The sequence below is a fragment of the Serinus canaria genome, chromosome 9 (genome assembly GCF_022539315.1).
Source record: "Serinus canaria isolate serCan28SL12 chromosome 9, serCan2020, whole genome shotgun sequence".
NCBI lineage: Eukaryota > Metazoa > Chordata > Aves > Passeriformes > Fringillidae > Serinus > Serinus canaria.
In genome coordinates this window covers 11,836,664-11,852,736 of record NC_066323.1, presented here as the reverse complement: position 1 = coordinate 11,852,736, position 16,073 = coordinate 11,836,664, and the positions used below count along the sequence as shown (strand labels likewise).

Sequence of the window (16,073 nt, the reverse complement as noted above, 5' to 3'; positions counted from 1 at the left end):
GTTGAGGGATTACTAAGAACTTTATTTAGCACACAAGCTTCTGAAAAGCTCAGGTGTGAAGTCAGCCTTTTTCTCATTTTCATTCATTTCAATGAAAAGCTGAGTGAGTGCATTTTGTTATTATTTGTTAACCAAACATGAATGAAAGACAGCAATGCTGCTAGCCAGAATTCTTTGTGTTTGGCTATTTCCCAGATAAATTCATTTTCCTCCTTAGATTTTATCTCAAATAATAAGTATAATACTAACTGTATTATTTCAACTCTAAGTACATTTCACTTATTGCTTTAACTATATAAGCTGGTACTAATGGTTTAGTACCCATTTTCCATTGTCCCCAGTCCCTGAATATTGAGATGTTGTCCAAATCATCTTTGGATTTTAAGGGTCTGTTTCATTTGTCCTGTCTCCAGTGAGGAGCATGACTGCTTTGAATGTTTTTGAAAGTTATTTAACAGGTTTGGAACTTAATTACTAGCAAAAAGCAAGGGAGACACTGTATTTTCTGTCCTGAAGTCTTGATTTGGATGTGAAAACAAAAGAAAATTTGCCTAAATAGCTGTTTATTTTTGCTTTGCTGGAATATGATTTGTTTATGGAGGCATTTTCTTCATGTCATGCCCTTGGTCTCTTTTGCAGACTGGCACACTTACTGAGGATGGCTTGGATCTTTGGGGAATTCAGCGGGTGGAAAATGCTTGGTAAGGATGATCTCGGGGCTGATAGCAAACATGATACTCTTGTACTGTAACAGCTTCAGCAGAAGAGAATAGAAAATTCAGTGTGAGCTCATATATGTTTACATTTCTGTAATGCACTGTAGGAATGCCACTTAAACTGTGGTTTAGGTCTAGTGGAAGTTACAACTCCACAGCGAATCTGAGGCAGAATTTTATTTGTTAGAGTCTGAGACCTCATCATGGTCATACTGCAGAACTGTTGCATATTTCTTTAATCCTGTCCTCCTAAGCGATGACTTTTCAGGCTGCTAAAATGAATTAGCTTAGCTTATTAAGGTAAGTACAAAGTGATAGGAGGGCTTTGTATGAGAGATCAAACTAGACAAGGAAGGAATGAACACTGTGTGTTTGAAGGAGGAAAAAGTTGTGATAGTTTCTGAAGATTCCAGCCCAGACTCTTAATTTATTTTCTGTGATGTGTGAAAACACAAGTGAAGGGACTTGTGCAGTTAATTTTCTTCTGTTAATCTAAACAAACCTTTTGAAGTGGCTCATAATAAATAATTATAGTGCTAAGTATATTATTACTTCATTGTTTCAGTTTCCTTTTGCCGGAAGAGAGGGCTTGCAGTGAGAGCTTGCTGAAGTCAGAGTTTGTTGCTTGCATGGCAACTTGTCATTCCCTTACAAAAATTGAAGGGGTGCTTTCTGGGGATCCACTTGATTTGAAGATGTTTGAAGCAATAGGATGGGTAAGTGCCTTTTTCTCCCTGAATATTGCATCATGAGCAAGTCAAAGTTAATGAATGTATAAATTAGTTGATTTTTTTTTAACAGATTTTAGAAGAAGCAACTGAAGAGGAGACAGCCCTTCATAATCGAATCATGCCAACAGTGGTTCGACCTTCAAAACAACTTTCCGCAGAATCCAAGCAAGCAACCGATCAAGAAATGGTATAAAAACTAAACAATTGATAGGAATTAAAGAACCACATTTTACTGTATTATAAAATTGAAATTGGATCAAAACTGTGAGGGCTTTGATGGCAAAAATACAACTAACATGTTTAAACCATTGTTGAAGGTAGTGATTCAGTATATGCCCTTTTCAAGGTGAGCAAAGTGAGTGTCAGCATTATTGCCTTTATTGGTTGGTTAAGAAGTACAGTAATGCTTTTTGAGCTTATGCCTTTTAATATTGGTATGTTACCAAATTCTTATGTTTTAATGAAATGCTTAGGTGTGCTCCCCTTGCAGTTTCAGTTTAAACAATAATTTGTTAATGTCACTGTGTGGCATGGAATTCTTGCTACTCTGGTACCTTACAGATAATATTAAGTGCTGAGTATAAAAACAAAATGTACTTAGCACATGTAAAAGTTTCTTCTAGCTGTATTTTGAAGTATTTTTAAATATTTCACAAAGGGAAATTTTAAGCATGTGAGTGTATATCCAGATTATCGCAGAGTAGGCTAGTGGGAGGGTATAACAAGTCAGTACATTTGTCTGAGTTGTATTTTGTAGTAGATAGAACTGTCTTTCTTTTGTTCAGAGCTCAGTGTACATGCACAGTAATTTCTGTGCAATAGTTGACATCTGAACATTCTTGCAACTTAGTACATTATTTTTTGGAGGGATATACTTAATAATCATGGCCTCATTCTGAAACACCATAGTACTTAAGTCATTTACAAAGGCTAAACATACAGTTTGGATGTGAAAGGTCTTGGAAATTCTAAACAAGAAATCAAGCTCTACAGTTCTACTGTGTCTCACTTAAAGAATACTAAACAGATGCAGTATATTTATATCCAGCTTTTATGAAATCCATTAAAAATACAATGACTTGATATGAAGAATACTGTACAGTTTCATTTACTGATTTGTGTTGAAATAGTTTGTAGCTGAAGAAATACTCAAAATTGATATTTAGAGTGACTGTATATTTTTTGTTTTTCAGGAGTTGTTTGAGCTGTCGGTAAGTATACTTTTTCATTTGGCACATTCCTGTTTTTCTGAAGATGCATGTGGATGTAACGCTTTTGTTCCTTCCTTCCTGTCTGACACAGACTGGGTATGAAATTGGAATTGTGCGCCAGTTTCCATTTTCCTCAGTGCTGCAGCGCATGTGTGTGATAGCCAGGGTTCTAGGGGAAAAGAGAATGGATGCTTACATGAAAGGTGCCCCAGAAGTGATTGCCAGCTTGTGTAAGCAGGAAACAGGTAAAGGAGCAAATTTTTTTTATTTCTTCCATAGCTCAGCTGAAATATGAATATTTTAATAATTCAAACTTGATCTTTTAAAGTTCCTGTTGACTTTGAGCGTGTCCTGGAAGAATACACTAAGCAGGGCTTCCGAGTTATTGCTCTTGCTCACAGAAAACTGGAGTCTAAGCTTACGTGGCACAAAGTCCAGACTATTAGCAGGTAAGACTGACTTTACTTTTTTAATAAGTAAGAGACTTTAAAAGCTGCATGCTTTGAATTAATATGTAATGTATTTTTGTTTAAATCAATTACTACTCTTATTTAGCTTTTTTCTGTCTTGGCATACATAGTTCTGTACATCCTTTAATGGTGCCCTGGACACACAAGATAAGGAAGTTTTTTTCTGCAATGAAGTGAATTCAGAGGATGAGCTTTAAGCTGGAAATTAACTGGAATATTATTTTCATGATGTCTGATTTACATTATTTTGGCAGAAGACCTCATCTGATTTCTTTACTTGCACATACTTACATCTTCTATGTTTATTAAGGATAATAGCAAGTAATGAAAATCCTCCTATGCATGTTTGATGCAGTTTCTTTGTCTCCTAAAGGCAGCATGTCCATTTTCTCATTGCAGAGGTTTGAAAGGTAGAAAGGTTTCTTCCTTCAAAGAGTAGTACCTCCTGTGAATTATTTTTCAGCTGAGCCTAGTTTTGTGGATAATGTCATCTTTCCCACAGTGCTTGAATGTGTAGCACAGCTATGAAAATGCCAGCTTTGACTGTGTTTTTTTGTATCAGCCCTGTGTGCAAGGTGAACATTTGGCAAAGCAGAGAAATGAGTTTTCCAGTTTCAGCTGTGAAAGTCTGCAATAGCAATAGAATACCCAAGACCTGTAAATACACTGAATTTTAATGTAAACCAATGGGAATTCGTTTCTCTGCCTAATTAGCTAGTGCCTATTAATCTTACATGCCTTTGTAACAATGTGGTAGCTTTTATTTTAAGGTTCAGCTAAATTAGAAAATAGAGGTGTGCACTCTAAACATATCTTAATATTTGGCCTGTGAATGCAGTTAGTTTCAGAGCAGGTTTTCTACCTATAACCTATTTGAGACTGTAATTTCCTTTAGAAAGCATTCTCATGGAAGAAACTGAAAATTGTGCTTGGGAGGAAACAACATTTTCTCCCACTGATTTTCAAATAAAACAAGGGAAATAAGTATAAATTGTTGTGATGATATCTTTCACATCACTTTCTATAAAGCAAATTACTTCATGTTTAGAAATACACATTCCTCTTTACTTTGATAAACAGAAAGTCAGGTTTTTAAAGCTGCATCTAATAATTGTAAATCTTAAAATCTTCTCTTCCTTGTCTCATTTTCATCAGAGATGCTATTGAAAGCAACATGGATTTTATGGGGTTAATTATAATGCAAAACAAGTTAAAGCAAGAAACCCCTGCTGTACTTGAAGATTTGCATAAAGCCAACATTCGCACTGTCATGGTTACAGGTTAGCATGTAAACATTGATACTCAAAGATCCATCTCTTTCTTGTTTTAATTATGTGCATGAAGTCAGATAATAGTGTCAGTGGGTTTACACTGTGTTTATAGCAACAGGGAAGTTTAGAAACTTGTGAAAATATTCAGACTCCAATTTTTTTTCTTTTTGGGTGCAAGTTGCTTTGGTGAGTCAGAGAAACCAGAAAGGCTTCAATTCCACTTTGTAGTTTCTTCTACCCAGCTCCAAGTATAAGTTACTTGATACTGAATTGGAGAATGAAAACCCTTAAAAGTCTTCCAAATCAGGCTAAGTGGAAGGCCTAGTCTAATTTTATGACTGAACTTGCTTTGAGCCAGGAGGTTGGACCGGATGTCCTGAGGTTCCCTACCATTTTGATTTATACTATGAAAAGTCACTTTGTATTGGATTTTTTCTGGGAGAATGACTTAGGTCCTTATAAGCATTCTAGATGTCTGTGCTCAGTGTTTTTTATACAATATGTGTTTCCATTTTAAATCACAGGTTTTGTGGTTTTGGAATGTTTTGCTAGGCTAACAATACAGCTCTGTGTTTGCATGTTCTGTGACTGTAAAAAGCAGTATTTTAAATGGCTGCCTGTTTTCTGCCTGATTTTCCATATACACTAAGATTTGGTCAATAAGACATCTTTACAGCTCCAAGCAGCAGACAAAATTTGTAGAGGAGGGGGTTTACCTGGGTGTTTGAGTGTTGTCTGTAAGCTTGGTTTGCTCTGAGGTTGGCATTGGTATGTGGGGCAGTCCTCATAGTTCTGTACAGGCTTTGTTAGCTTTTCTCTTATAGGGAATAGCAACGTATGTTCTTGATGCTTTTCTGACTGAAACCCTTTTAAATGCAATTGTTTAACAGGGGATAACATGCTAACTGCTATCTCTGTGGCCAGAGACTGTGGAATGATTCTACCTCAGGATAAGGTCATTATTGCTGAAGCACTACCTCCAAAGGATGGGCAGGCTGCCAGGATCAACTGGCATTATGCAGATACCCTCGCAAAATGCACTAGTTCATCACCAGCCATAAACTCAGAGGTAATATGACCATATTATGTATCTATATTAGAGTGTAAGCTGTTAGTTTTACTGTTCTTTTTATGTTATTCCATTAAATAGTAAATCTGCTGTTAAGTGTCAGTTCAGCACTGATATACTGGTTAACTTTCAGATCTTCAAATACCAAAGACTATTAAAGCAGCTGGGGGAGGTAGTTTTTCAACTGTGATATGACATTTGACATTTCACTTGACAGGGTTTTTTTCCCAATATTTCAATCTGTCAAAACTTCTCTAGCTGCTTGTAGTTGAAACATTAAACTACATTTTCTTAGTAATATGTAAGTGGTTTTATTGTATGGGTTTTTTTTTTTCAAATGACCTTCTTATAAACCTAGTCATCTCTAGGAATACCTCTCTGAGTTTTAACTTAAAATGGCAAGGAATCTGTGTAAATCCATTACAGCTAGAGTATTAAACTACTTTTGATAGGATATTCCAGTTAAATTGGTCCATGAAAGCCTTGAGGATCTCCAGATGACAAAATACCATTTTGCAATGAATGGGAAGTCATTTGCAGTGATTTTGGAGCATTTTCAGGACCTGGTACCCAAGGTGAGCATTTTACTTGAGTATGGCACTTTGAGTGGTGAAGAGCCTTTGCCCTGTGAGTATTAAGAGCTCTCCTGTCTTGCAGCTCGTGCTACACGGCACTGTGTTTGCTCGCATGGCTCCTGATCAGAAAACTCAGCTGGTGGAAGCTTTACAAAATGTAGAGTAAGTATTTGCTTAAGCATAGAAAGCAAGGGGGTTGATTGTGTTTGGTGTGATAGGAGACAAAAATTATGCATGCTGCTAGCTGTTTTGCCTAAAGAAAAATGCTGAGCTGAGAGAACACCTTGTGTTAATAGATCAGCCTATTAGCTGATCTAACAGAAGGAGAGTAGTACCATCTGCTGGCTAGTTGGGAAAGTTTCAGACTTTTCCTAAAGTTTTAAATGAGGAATATGTGCATAAACTGACTAACATATTTTATAAATGCAGTTGCTTGGTTTATGAAACAAACCCATCAAATGTCTTCTGTGTATTACAGAAGTTTTATCAGGATGACTTCTGTTTACACTGGTCAATATGTGGCGGTTGGTGTCAGGCCTTGCAGCTTTACAAAATACCACAGAAGTGTCATTGCCTAGAGCAAAGATTCTTTAGACTCCATTGGATATAGAGAGCTAATTAACCATTATTGCTTTGACTGACCTGTCATTGTCGTGTTGCTTTTCTGTCTACTTCCTTATATGTATAACAGCAACAGTAATTGATTTCAGCATTAATGATCACTCATGGGTATGCAAACCCTGAATAACTCAAAGTAATATAGAAGTAATGAACGAAATCTGCTAAATGGACCATGGTTGGAGAATGGTCCAGGATGCTGATATCTGTTTGCTTTTTATAGTTACTATGTGGGCATGTGTGGAGATGGAGCAAATGACTGTGGGGTAAGTGTGTTTGTATTTTCCATACAGAACCATTTAGTTAAATTGTACAGCTGAAGGCAAGTTCTAAAAATGGTCTCTATTTAATGTTACCTGGCAGGCACTGAAGAGGGCACATGGTGGTATATCTCTGTCTGAACTTGAGGCTTCTGTGGCATCACCATTCACTTCCAGGACACCCAGTATTTCCTGTGTGCCAAAGCTGATCAGGTAATGCCACTGACTGTGGACTTAAATGTGTCTGTGTAACTGATTTTGCATGCTCTGTTTTAGTATATATTTGACACTGCAGGCAACCAGTGTGAATTATTTTGTTGTAAAATCCTTTGTCCATGTAAAGTTAATTTTTCAAAGCATGACCAAGCCTTCTACACATTAGCCTTTAATTTTGTCTTAGTCACTTTGCTAGTTTCCATAAAGGCTGTTTGTAATTGCAAGCAGTAAAAATTTTCAGATAATTGCTCAGCACCATACAGAGTAGAAGACAAATTTTCTAAATAGGGTTTGACCAATTTTTTGACTCTAGAATTGGAAATTAGGTAATGATTTTGGATAAAGATCAGCCAAAGAAGAATCTAGGGGTCTGTGGGGAACTAATGACGTAATGCATTATCAGAAACATTTCTGAAGTCAGCAGCTCTGTGGCTGACTGTGTTTATTCAGTCCATGCAGTAAATTAATGCTTCATAGATGCTTGTGTAAAAAGACATTTAAAAACCTCTGTTGGAAAACCGCATGAAGTCCAAAGAGGACTGAAGTTAGGTGGTGGCTGAGCTCAGAAGACATACCCACACTTTGATACTGGGGAGAGTGTACCATTCTGACTCCTGTTTTTCTCATGTCTGTAGCCTAATGTCCCTCAAAGGTTTGCTGGTGTGTTTAATTGCAGCTAACATTTTGGTCGGCAGAACTTAACTGCTTGCACAGAAAGCTTTCTAATTACATGATTGCACCTGTTTTGACAGGGAAGGCCGTGCTGCTTTAGTTACTTCCTTCTGTGTGTTCAAGTTCATGGCATTATACAGCATCATCCAGTACATCACTGTTACTTTGCTGTATTCTGTAAGTATTCTGTCAATACCTGTGCAGTGTCAGCATAATTCAGAGATTTGAAAGTTGATAGATATTTAATGCAAATTATTGCCAGTTTCTTTGAGTACAGCATATGCATTCAAAAATACATTTAGTCTGAAAGTATTGTTAGTATTTTGTTTTTTTTTTTTTCATATTAACTGTACAAAATATATGGTAGTATCTGTTTAGAAAAGGCAATAACCAGTGGCTGAGAAAAGAAAGTCTCTACAGTAGGAAGACCAAATAAGCATATATACAAAGCAAAAATACGGGTTTCAGTTATTTAAAAACTTTCAGCATTTTGAAATAGCCTAATTTATTTTAATGGGCAATGCATTCATTTTATGTTAGAATTTAAAGAAAGTGGAAGTACTGATTTGGATGTGTGTGGGGGAAGCAAAATAGAATATTTCCTGTTAATATGATTGCTTTCACAATAGTGGCATGTGATAGAAGTCCTGTATTTTAATTTATATTCTGAGCAAGTTAAAGGCGCAGAGTATTAAAGGACTTTTGAGGTGAAAATTTTCATAGCTGTATGAGTACATAGTAAGGCTGTGGTGTTTAAAGAGCTGTGGGCCTAAGCTGTTGTTGCATTGGTATGTAAGATTCAATAATAAAATTATGATTACAAACTAATTTCAATTACAAATAGCTTGTCCATCTTGAAAAGAAAATTGTTTCATACTGGGATACATCAGGAATTGTTCTGTGAATTGTAGAGTATTCAGGACTCCTGCAGGTAAAGGAGGCCAGTTTGACAGGACACTGTCTTTTTCGTAGAGGGAAGTTCAAAGAATTAATGCCATGAGAGTGTCAGTATAAATTTTCTGTCGTGTGAAGAAGTTACCAAAGTTTCACTTGTTGTTTCTCTCCAGATCCTGAGCAATTTGGGAGATTTCCAGTTTCTCTTCATTGATTTGGCAATCATTTTGGTGGTTGTCTTCACTAGTAAGTACTCTGTACTGAATTACCATTGTGGCTTCTGTGAACCACTTTTTGCTTGGTCAGATTTTCTTCAATACCTAATTACATGTGGTTTTGAGAAAACACTGTGACATACAGTGAAGATGTTCTGACTATTACATCTATGCATTAAGAAACCCATACCACACTGTGTACTGAGTAAGATTCATCTGAAATTTGTGAAATGTCCTAAAACAAGAAGCAGGTCATGCATGATCTTGGGGAGCTAAGTCTTCACAGTACAGGAAGCCAGTTTTGGAATCAAAACAGGAGTTAGTGCAATATCATCTTGCTCAAATGTTTTGATTCCTTGCATTCCTACTTTGAATTTCCGTCCACAAAATGTTACATTCGAAGTATTGCCTGGTGAACCATTTGATTCCACATACAGGCCTAGCATTCAATTCACTGGCTAACAGTAGAATTCCATTTTCAAATTTAATAAAAACGTCTTAATTGAAGCAATGGCAGTCCAAAAGTCAGGAGGCAAGCTGTAAGTCCTTGTGCCAGACAAAGGGAATTTGGCCAGACACTACTAATTCCTTAAGTCTGATGGCTGCTAGTGTCCCCTGCTATGCTGTGCTGCTGGGGAACCAGCCTGTAGAAGGCACTGTGGTGTTGTTCTAGGGTTCTGTGGTTTTTTCAAAGTGGTTTCACATTTGTAGTTCTGGACTAAATTTTAAAGTGATGTCATGAGCAAGCCATTCTAATCCCACAGAATGTGAACAGGATAACTCTTGAAAACCATAATGATGCAATGTGTCATTTGTTTTTGTTCTTCTGCAGTGAGTCTGAACCCTGCTTGGACAGAGCTTGTTGCACGAAGGCCTCCATCAGGTCTTATCTCAGGTCCACTTCTGTGTTCCGTGTTGTCTCAGATCATCATCTGCCTTGCCTTCCAAACCTTGGGGTTCTTTTGGGTCAAACAGCAGTCCTGGTACGAGCCTTGGACACCAGACTCTGAGTAAGTGTTTCAGTGGCTCTGGGCAGGATACAGTAGTGATTGGAAAGCTATAGGCAATAATGCTCTCTTCTTTCTTGACCGGCCCCTGTGGGGACTTTGAAAATAAAGCTTCTGTATTGCAGCTTGTTAATCTGCTGATTTTCTGTGAAAAAATAGATGGGAGCTACCCACTGGCTGAAAAACAAAACTGGGTCAGAGTCAGATGGCTTGGTCTAATGACTCTTCAGCTTTGAGACAGTTGAGGTAGAAATTTGAAATTTATGGTTCAGATCTATTCTATCTCTTTCATATTATAAAGCTTTGTTTTGCTGTTAGAGTTACAGTAAATCAAATTCATATTTTTGAAAATAAAGAGGTGTTTTAATTTTTTTTTTTTTAGATTGCAGTATTTCCTTACCTGTCTCTGAAGTCTGTCTACAATGATGGTTTATAAACAGTTTATGTAGAAAATTTACAAACTGGCAGCATAAAAGAACTTGAAGCTCTGAATTCACAAAAATTGCCACCTCCCTGCCACAGTTTTGAGTTATTTCTTACTACCTGTAATATGTTCTCAAGTTTAGGCTTTTTTACTACTGTAGCAATTTGTTACTTTTTGTAAGTAAGTGGCCCTATTTGCTTCTTCTCCATAACTCAGTGTTCAATGTTTTTGTGTTGTAGTGCATGTAATGTGTTGGATGCCCAGAACACCAGCTCTGCACACCGTGGGAACGAGACTATTCATGATGAACATTACATTAAAAATTATGAAAACACAACTTTGTTTTTTATATCCAGTTTTCAGTACCTCATAGTGGCAATTGTCTTTTCTAAAGGAAAGCCCTTTAGACAACCATGCTACAAAAATTGTAAGTCCTTTCTTAGTATATACAGTATATTAGTACTTAGTATATTCCAAGTGACTGTGCACTTGTTGACAATTCTGTTGTGCCACTTCAGAAGCACTAGTGTTGCTAGCAGATCATAGTGGAGTTATCCTCTCATAATCACAGCTAGAAATAAGGAAATACTAAACTGTATGGAGAAATTTATCTTAATAGTTGCTTAATTTGTAGATGTGAAAGTATCTGTATATTTCAACTTCCCAAATGAGCCAGTGAGGAGGAGTCAGGCCTTCTCTCTCTTTATGGTTATCAGCACAACTAGTATTGCCCCAATTTGCCTGGAGGGGATTTAGGGGGAGAAGAGAGAGGTTGTTTCCAGGCAGTAATGAACTCGTGATACATATTAAAGCTGTCTAAAACTCTTGATTTTGAGATGGTCTAATTAAAATATTTTTTTTTCTTTTACAGTTCTGTTTGTTTTATCTGTTATAGTTCTTTATGTCTTCATATTTTTCATCATGTTGCATCCTGTTGAAGCTATTGATGCGTTTCTTGAGGTGAGAGTCAGCAGATCTCGGGTGTGTCAGCTTCCTCAGGGAACTGATGGGCTGCCTTTGGGGCAAGCATGAGCCCTGCAGAGCTTTAGCTTCATATCACTGGGTGGGGAAGGGAGAATTTCTAATGCTGAGTCTGTTTTGGCTGTGTGTTTACTTCTCATGTGTGTTTCTAACCTCTGGCAACTTGTTTCCGCAGCTCGTGTGTGTGCCACCGGAGTGGCGCCTAAGAATTGTCATCATTGTTATTCTAAATGCACTTGTATCCGTGCTGACAGAGGTAAGAAATCCACATGGAAAAATGCTGCTCTTTCAAGTGCTTCTTTTTGCAGGGTGCTTGTTTGTCCTTTATTTAGATCACTCTTCACAGCATGCCAATATGAGTGGCTGCTGTTTTCTTGTTAAGTGTGTATTTCTACAAATGTCCTTTTAAGCTAGATTTAAGGTGTCAGGACTTTCTGTGTCTAAAGCGTAACTTTAAAATCTTTTTTATTAAAAAATTGGGGCAGGAGGAAGTTAGAAAACTTAATTATTCAACTATTTCATATTAAAATACTCCATTTTTATTTTCTGTGTTTCTTCAGAATAACAACATACAAGAGGACTATCTAAAATCCTTAGGTGGAGCCCCCCTTCCTTCATTTGGATCATACACATAGCTTATTGTTCAGAATTATGCAGGTCTGTGTAATGCAGGTCTGTCTGATATGATCAAAGTCCAGAAGTAGAGATGTTCATGCAAATCTGCTTTTGCCATCACTGAGCTTGTCTGAAGTCAGTCACTCTGGATGTTGACCTCTTCTGCTATAATTCCAGAGTTAATGTATGCAGAAACATGCCCTACCTTTCATCCAGGTGCCTTGTTATTGTTTCCAAGAATCAAAGTTGGACAGATAAATCTTCCAGAAGAAGTTTGGATTCACAGTCAGTTATTTATTCCTGTGGTTAGTTTTTCTCCCTGTTAACTGACGTGTGATTTCCAACCTGAATATGTTTGGGTTTTGGTTGCAATCATGAGTCACTTTTTTCCTGCAAGATGAAAAGGCTTTCCAGCATTATCTAGCACACACTACAATTATCTCTTTTTACTGTGTAACATTTTCTACAGCTTCTAATCAGTATTTCCATTACAATGTGAGGGATTGCTACCAATGTAACCAGCATAATACTTCCTTGGATCATGTAATTTTGGTCTTCAAAGAGTACTACAGCATTAATATTCTGTCCAATTGACACGTTTTTTTCCCTTAATTAGTGACCTAGTAAATATTAACTCAAACAAAGGGGTTTTTTAGATACTTGAATCAAAATTACCAAGATTTTAAAATGTTTTTCCAAATAGAATTTGCAAAATATGCTCTTATGTTGCTGCCTATTGGAACATGGTTGTGTGTTTTCACATGGCAGGCAACAACTTTTCCAAAATGTGTCAGTAGTTACTAATTTTCTTGGCCTCTTGTCTTGTTGTTAACAAGTTTATCCACTATTAAAGCTCCTGTGCCTTTCTTACATTGTCCTGCATGTACTCTAGCTCTTCCTCTGATGATTTTTCTTTATGGCTTTGAATTCTTTTGGTTTTTTGTATTAGTGAATGCTTAGTAGTTTGGGGTTTTTCTAGCTTTCTTTTATTTGTGAAAAGTCAAATTTTATGTATTTTGCTGTCTTTACCTCTTTACCTCGAAACAAAACAGTTATTCTGAAGCATCAGAATCATGGCTTTTTTTGTCTTCTGATAAAATTAAAACAAACCTCCTAGACAGAAGTATTTTTTCCAATTCAATTTTCAGTCCAGTGATAAAGATTACTGAGGAAAATACATTTACCATCTGCTTGAAAATTCCTTTGTTCTGTAGGTGATCTTGTAACTTTTATAGACTCTGGTGTTGTTTCTGTTCTGGATATGTAAGGGCTCCAGAACAGAAGTCTGTACAGTGTGCCAGTCCATGTATCAGCACGTGGCTCTTGAGGAAATGGTTCCGTCTGGTTTAAATACATGTTCACCAAGTTCTACTTCTGGGCCTTCTTGGTTGTCACATCTGCCTGAAAACTTGTGAATTTCTACTAAACATCACCTAAGCACCATAATTACCTGCAGACTGTTCTTTCACCCAGTATTTCAAGCCTCACCCCACTCTTTTCCCTATGGAAGTTTGAGTTAGCATCTTTGTGCACTTCAGTCATTTAACTTTCATTACCAAAGCTGCAGGGGTGATTTGACACATTTCTTCTAAACAGCCTTCCCTATTTATCTTGTTGCCTGTACTTTGGTAATAAAACAGAAGTAGCTACTTCTTGGCAGTAATTGTGTGGACTGTTAGGCTCTGTCTTAAACCAAGTTTGTCCCACTCAGTAAGTGTAAGTTGAATGCTTTGTTATGGCAGAGGAATTGTTTTACTGTTCAGCAGGTGTCCCAACAGATCTGTTGTGTAGCAATCCTCAAATCCCAAACCTTGTTTTACAATATACACTTCACCTTCCATAACTGGTGCCCACCTCTTGAATTGCATTTGCCCAATTCCAGCAGTGTTACTCTGCACTCTCTAAAGCTTTGTCATGTGGTGCCAGCTCCTTGGGTCCAGTGTGTTGTGTAGAAATCCCAGGCTATTTCTTTCCTTCACTCCAAGTATACCTCATTGTCTCTCTCACCTTTTGTACCTGGCTGGATTTTCTGCTCCCTCCACTTTTCACTACAGACCTGTGCCACAGGTCACATTCTGAGTATCTGGGAGAGGCCACTGGTAGCAGCTCCTTCCATCTTTTAACGAGGTACCCTGTATTTCACCTAGAGTTTGTTCTGCTGAGAGCTATCCCTCAGGAATGCCTCTAAGTATCTCACAATTATGAGATATGTGAGAAATGGGATCTTCCTTAGTCACCCTTGCCAGTGTGACACTTTTGTGTCACCCTATTGATCATACGTAGTTTTGTCAGAAACTATTCTACAACAGGAATAGTTTCTGACTGTGGTTGTTTTCTGTTTGTTTTCTGAAATACCCTGAAAAGCTTTTGCTCCTTCCATGTGGGTGCCAGACTAGGTTCACAAAGCATGCAGATTCTTTCTACCATATGATAGAAAATATTTCACAACAAAGGCAGATCCTAGCAGCTGTTCCTCCTCACTCCTGATGCCTGGTATAGACATGCTTAAACCAGACTGGCTTCAAAAATGAACATCTAACAAGCTGAAGATTTGTTGGCTGATGCTTTGTAAAAGCATTGTCAAATTGCAGTATATTATAAAATCATAAGCATTATAAAAATCTGTTACAAAAGTCTGAATAATCAGCTCCCCATTTTCAATGGCAGCAGTTAGTCAGATGTTGGAAATGGAATCTGTCCAAGGATCAGAGTTGTAGGCTCGAGGCCATGGAAAGTACAGGTTCACACCTGTGTTGTCAGATTTGCTCAAAGCTCCTGAGTCCGCCCATGCAGCTGTGTGAGGATAAGCAGATGTGCTCAACATACTATTCAAATTCTGCTCTCTTTTAAAAACATGGAATTACACATACCACATTCCTTTATTCCTGCTGGTGGCCCAGCTTTGCCACCCCACTACTACTTTTCTGAGAATGTCACTAGTTTAAAATAGACTGTGTAAAAAGGATACATCCAAGATGGTTTATGGGGAAACTGCTCTCACTGCACTCATGTCTTCATGTGGTGCTTCACAGGTTTTTAGAGTATTGAAACACATGTGTATTTTTTTTTTTACCCATAGAGATGGATGCAGATTTGGTCATTGTTGCTATTGATTTTAGAGTACATGTTCATATTCCTAAATTTTGTGTGACCACTTATAGAATGGAAATGTTTATCACAAAAGTATCATAAGCTCTCCGTTTTGCTTACCACTGAATTAGTTATGGCTAACCCACTGTTTCAGGTTTTATTTGTAATGTGCACACTAACAACAATTGATCATTAGTTTCTTTAACTCTTCCCACTCACTGTAATGTCTCACAGAATGTCCTCCTTGATATGATCCTTTGGAAGGTTGTGTTCAATCGAGACAAACAAGGAGACTCTCGCCTCACCATACCCCAGCCGCCTCAGGTTGGAGACGAGTATTTTGCTGTCCTCATTTGAGTGCATGTGGATTAATTTGGTTTTGTCTCTTATCTATAAGTGTCTGTTGCCTTATCTTTAGCTTAAGTCTGCTTAAATTAGATTTCTGTAATTGGAATGTTTAAAGCAAAGGCTTCTGTGTTTGTATTTTTTTTTGTATTGGCACTTAAAGAGTTTAGTGTGTGTGCAAGAACTGTGAAACATAGAGTATTGCTTTAAGACTTTTCTCGCTTCATTTTTAGTTTCCACATCAGCAAATTTTTTTGGTGTCACAAGTTAGTACACTAGGACTTGGAACATCTTGATTTGCTTAGAAGCAATTAACATAAATTAATTTGGTTTAGAGCTCTGGGTCCTTTTCTGAGAGCAGTAATTTTCAGCATGTACAAATGAAACAAAACAAGATGGCAAATGAAAATACACTATTACTGCCTCAGATGGTTTAGGATACTGAAAGGTTTTTCAGGTGACCATGAATTTTGGTCTGGTCTGCCCATCTGCTGTTAATACATGAAGGAAATCTATGTCAATCCCATAAAAAACAGCTTTACTTTAAGCCTGTTGACTTATTACTTTTGGCTGATTATACATTTGTGCTTTCTAGAATTATAGTGGTTTATTTCTCAGCACTAAATTTTATTAAATATATTCACTTCAGATTTACATTTGTCCTTTTGAGGCTGTTGTAGAACAAATTGTTTT

At 37.2% G+C, this 16,073-nt stretch overlaps 1 protein-coding gene across 6 annotated transcripts in view; it reads left to right on the top strand.

The window, feature by feature from the left end:
- The window catches only part of ATP13A3 (ATPase 13A3), a 55,572-nt gene that overhangs the window by 34,219 nt on the left and 5,280 nt on the right, over positions 1-16,073 (top strand). For 5 of the 6 annotated variants that reach the window (XM_050977951.1, XM_030227313.2, XM_030227314.2 and 2 more), the window contains 19 exons: positions 640-701; positions 1,282-1,432; positions 1,518-1,634; positions 2,641-2,658; positions 2,750-2,903; positions 2,987-3,107; positions 4,284-4,408; positions 5,290-5,468; positions 5,921-6,043; positions 6,126-6,205; positions 6,885-6,927; positions 7,025-7,134; positions 7,890-7,986; positions 8,877-8,949; positions 9,751-9,928; positions 10,589-10,776; positions 11,221-11,309; positions 11,506-11,586; positions 15,270-15,359. In XM_050977951.1, the coding sequence (XP_050833908.1) occupies positions 640-701; positions 1,282-1,432; positions 1,518-1,634; positions 2,641-2,658; positions 2,750-2,903; positions 2,987-3,107; positions 4,284-4,408; positions 5,290-5,468; positions 5,921-6,043; positions 6,126-6,205; positions 6,885-6,927; positions 7,025-7,134; positions 7,890-7,986; positions 8,877-8,949; positions 9,751-9,928; positions 10,589-10,776; positions 11,221-11,309; positions 11,506-11,586; positions 15,270-15,359 (2,079 nt within the window). The remainder of the gene's footprint in view (positions 1-639; positions 702-1,281; positions 1,433-1,517; positions 1,635-2,640; positions 2,659-2,749; positions 2,904-2,986; positions 3,108-4,283; positions 4,409-5,289; positions 5,469-5,920; positions 6,044-6,125; positions 6,206-6,884; positions 6,928-7,024; positions 7,135-7,889; positions 7,987-8,876; positions 8,950-9,750; positions 9,929-10,588; positions 10,777-11,220; positions 11,310-11,505; positions 11,587-15,269; positions 15,360-16,073) is intronic. The other variant, XM_050977952.1, reaches the window with a different exon arrangement.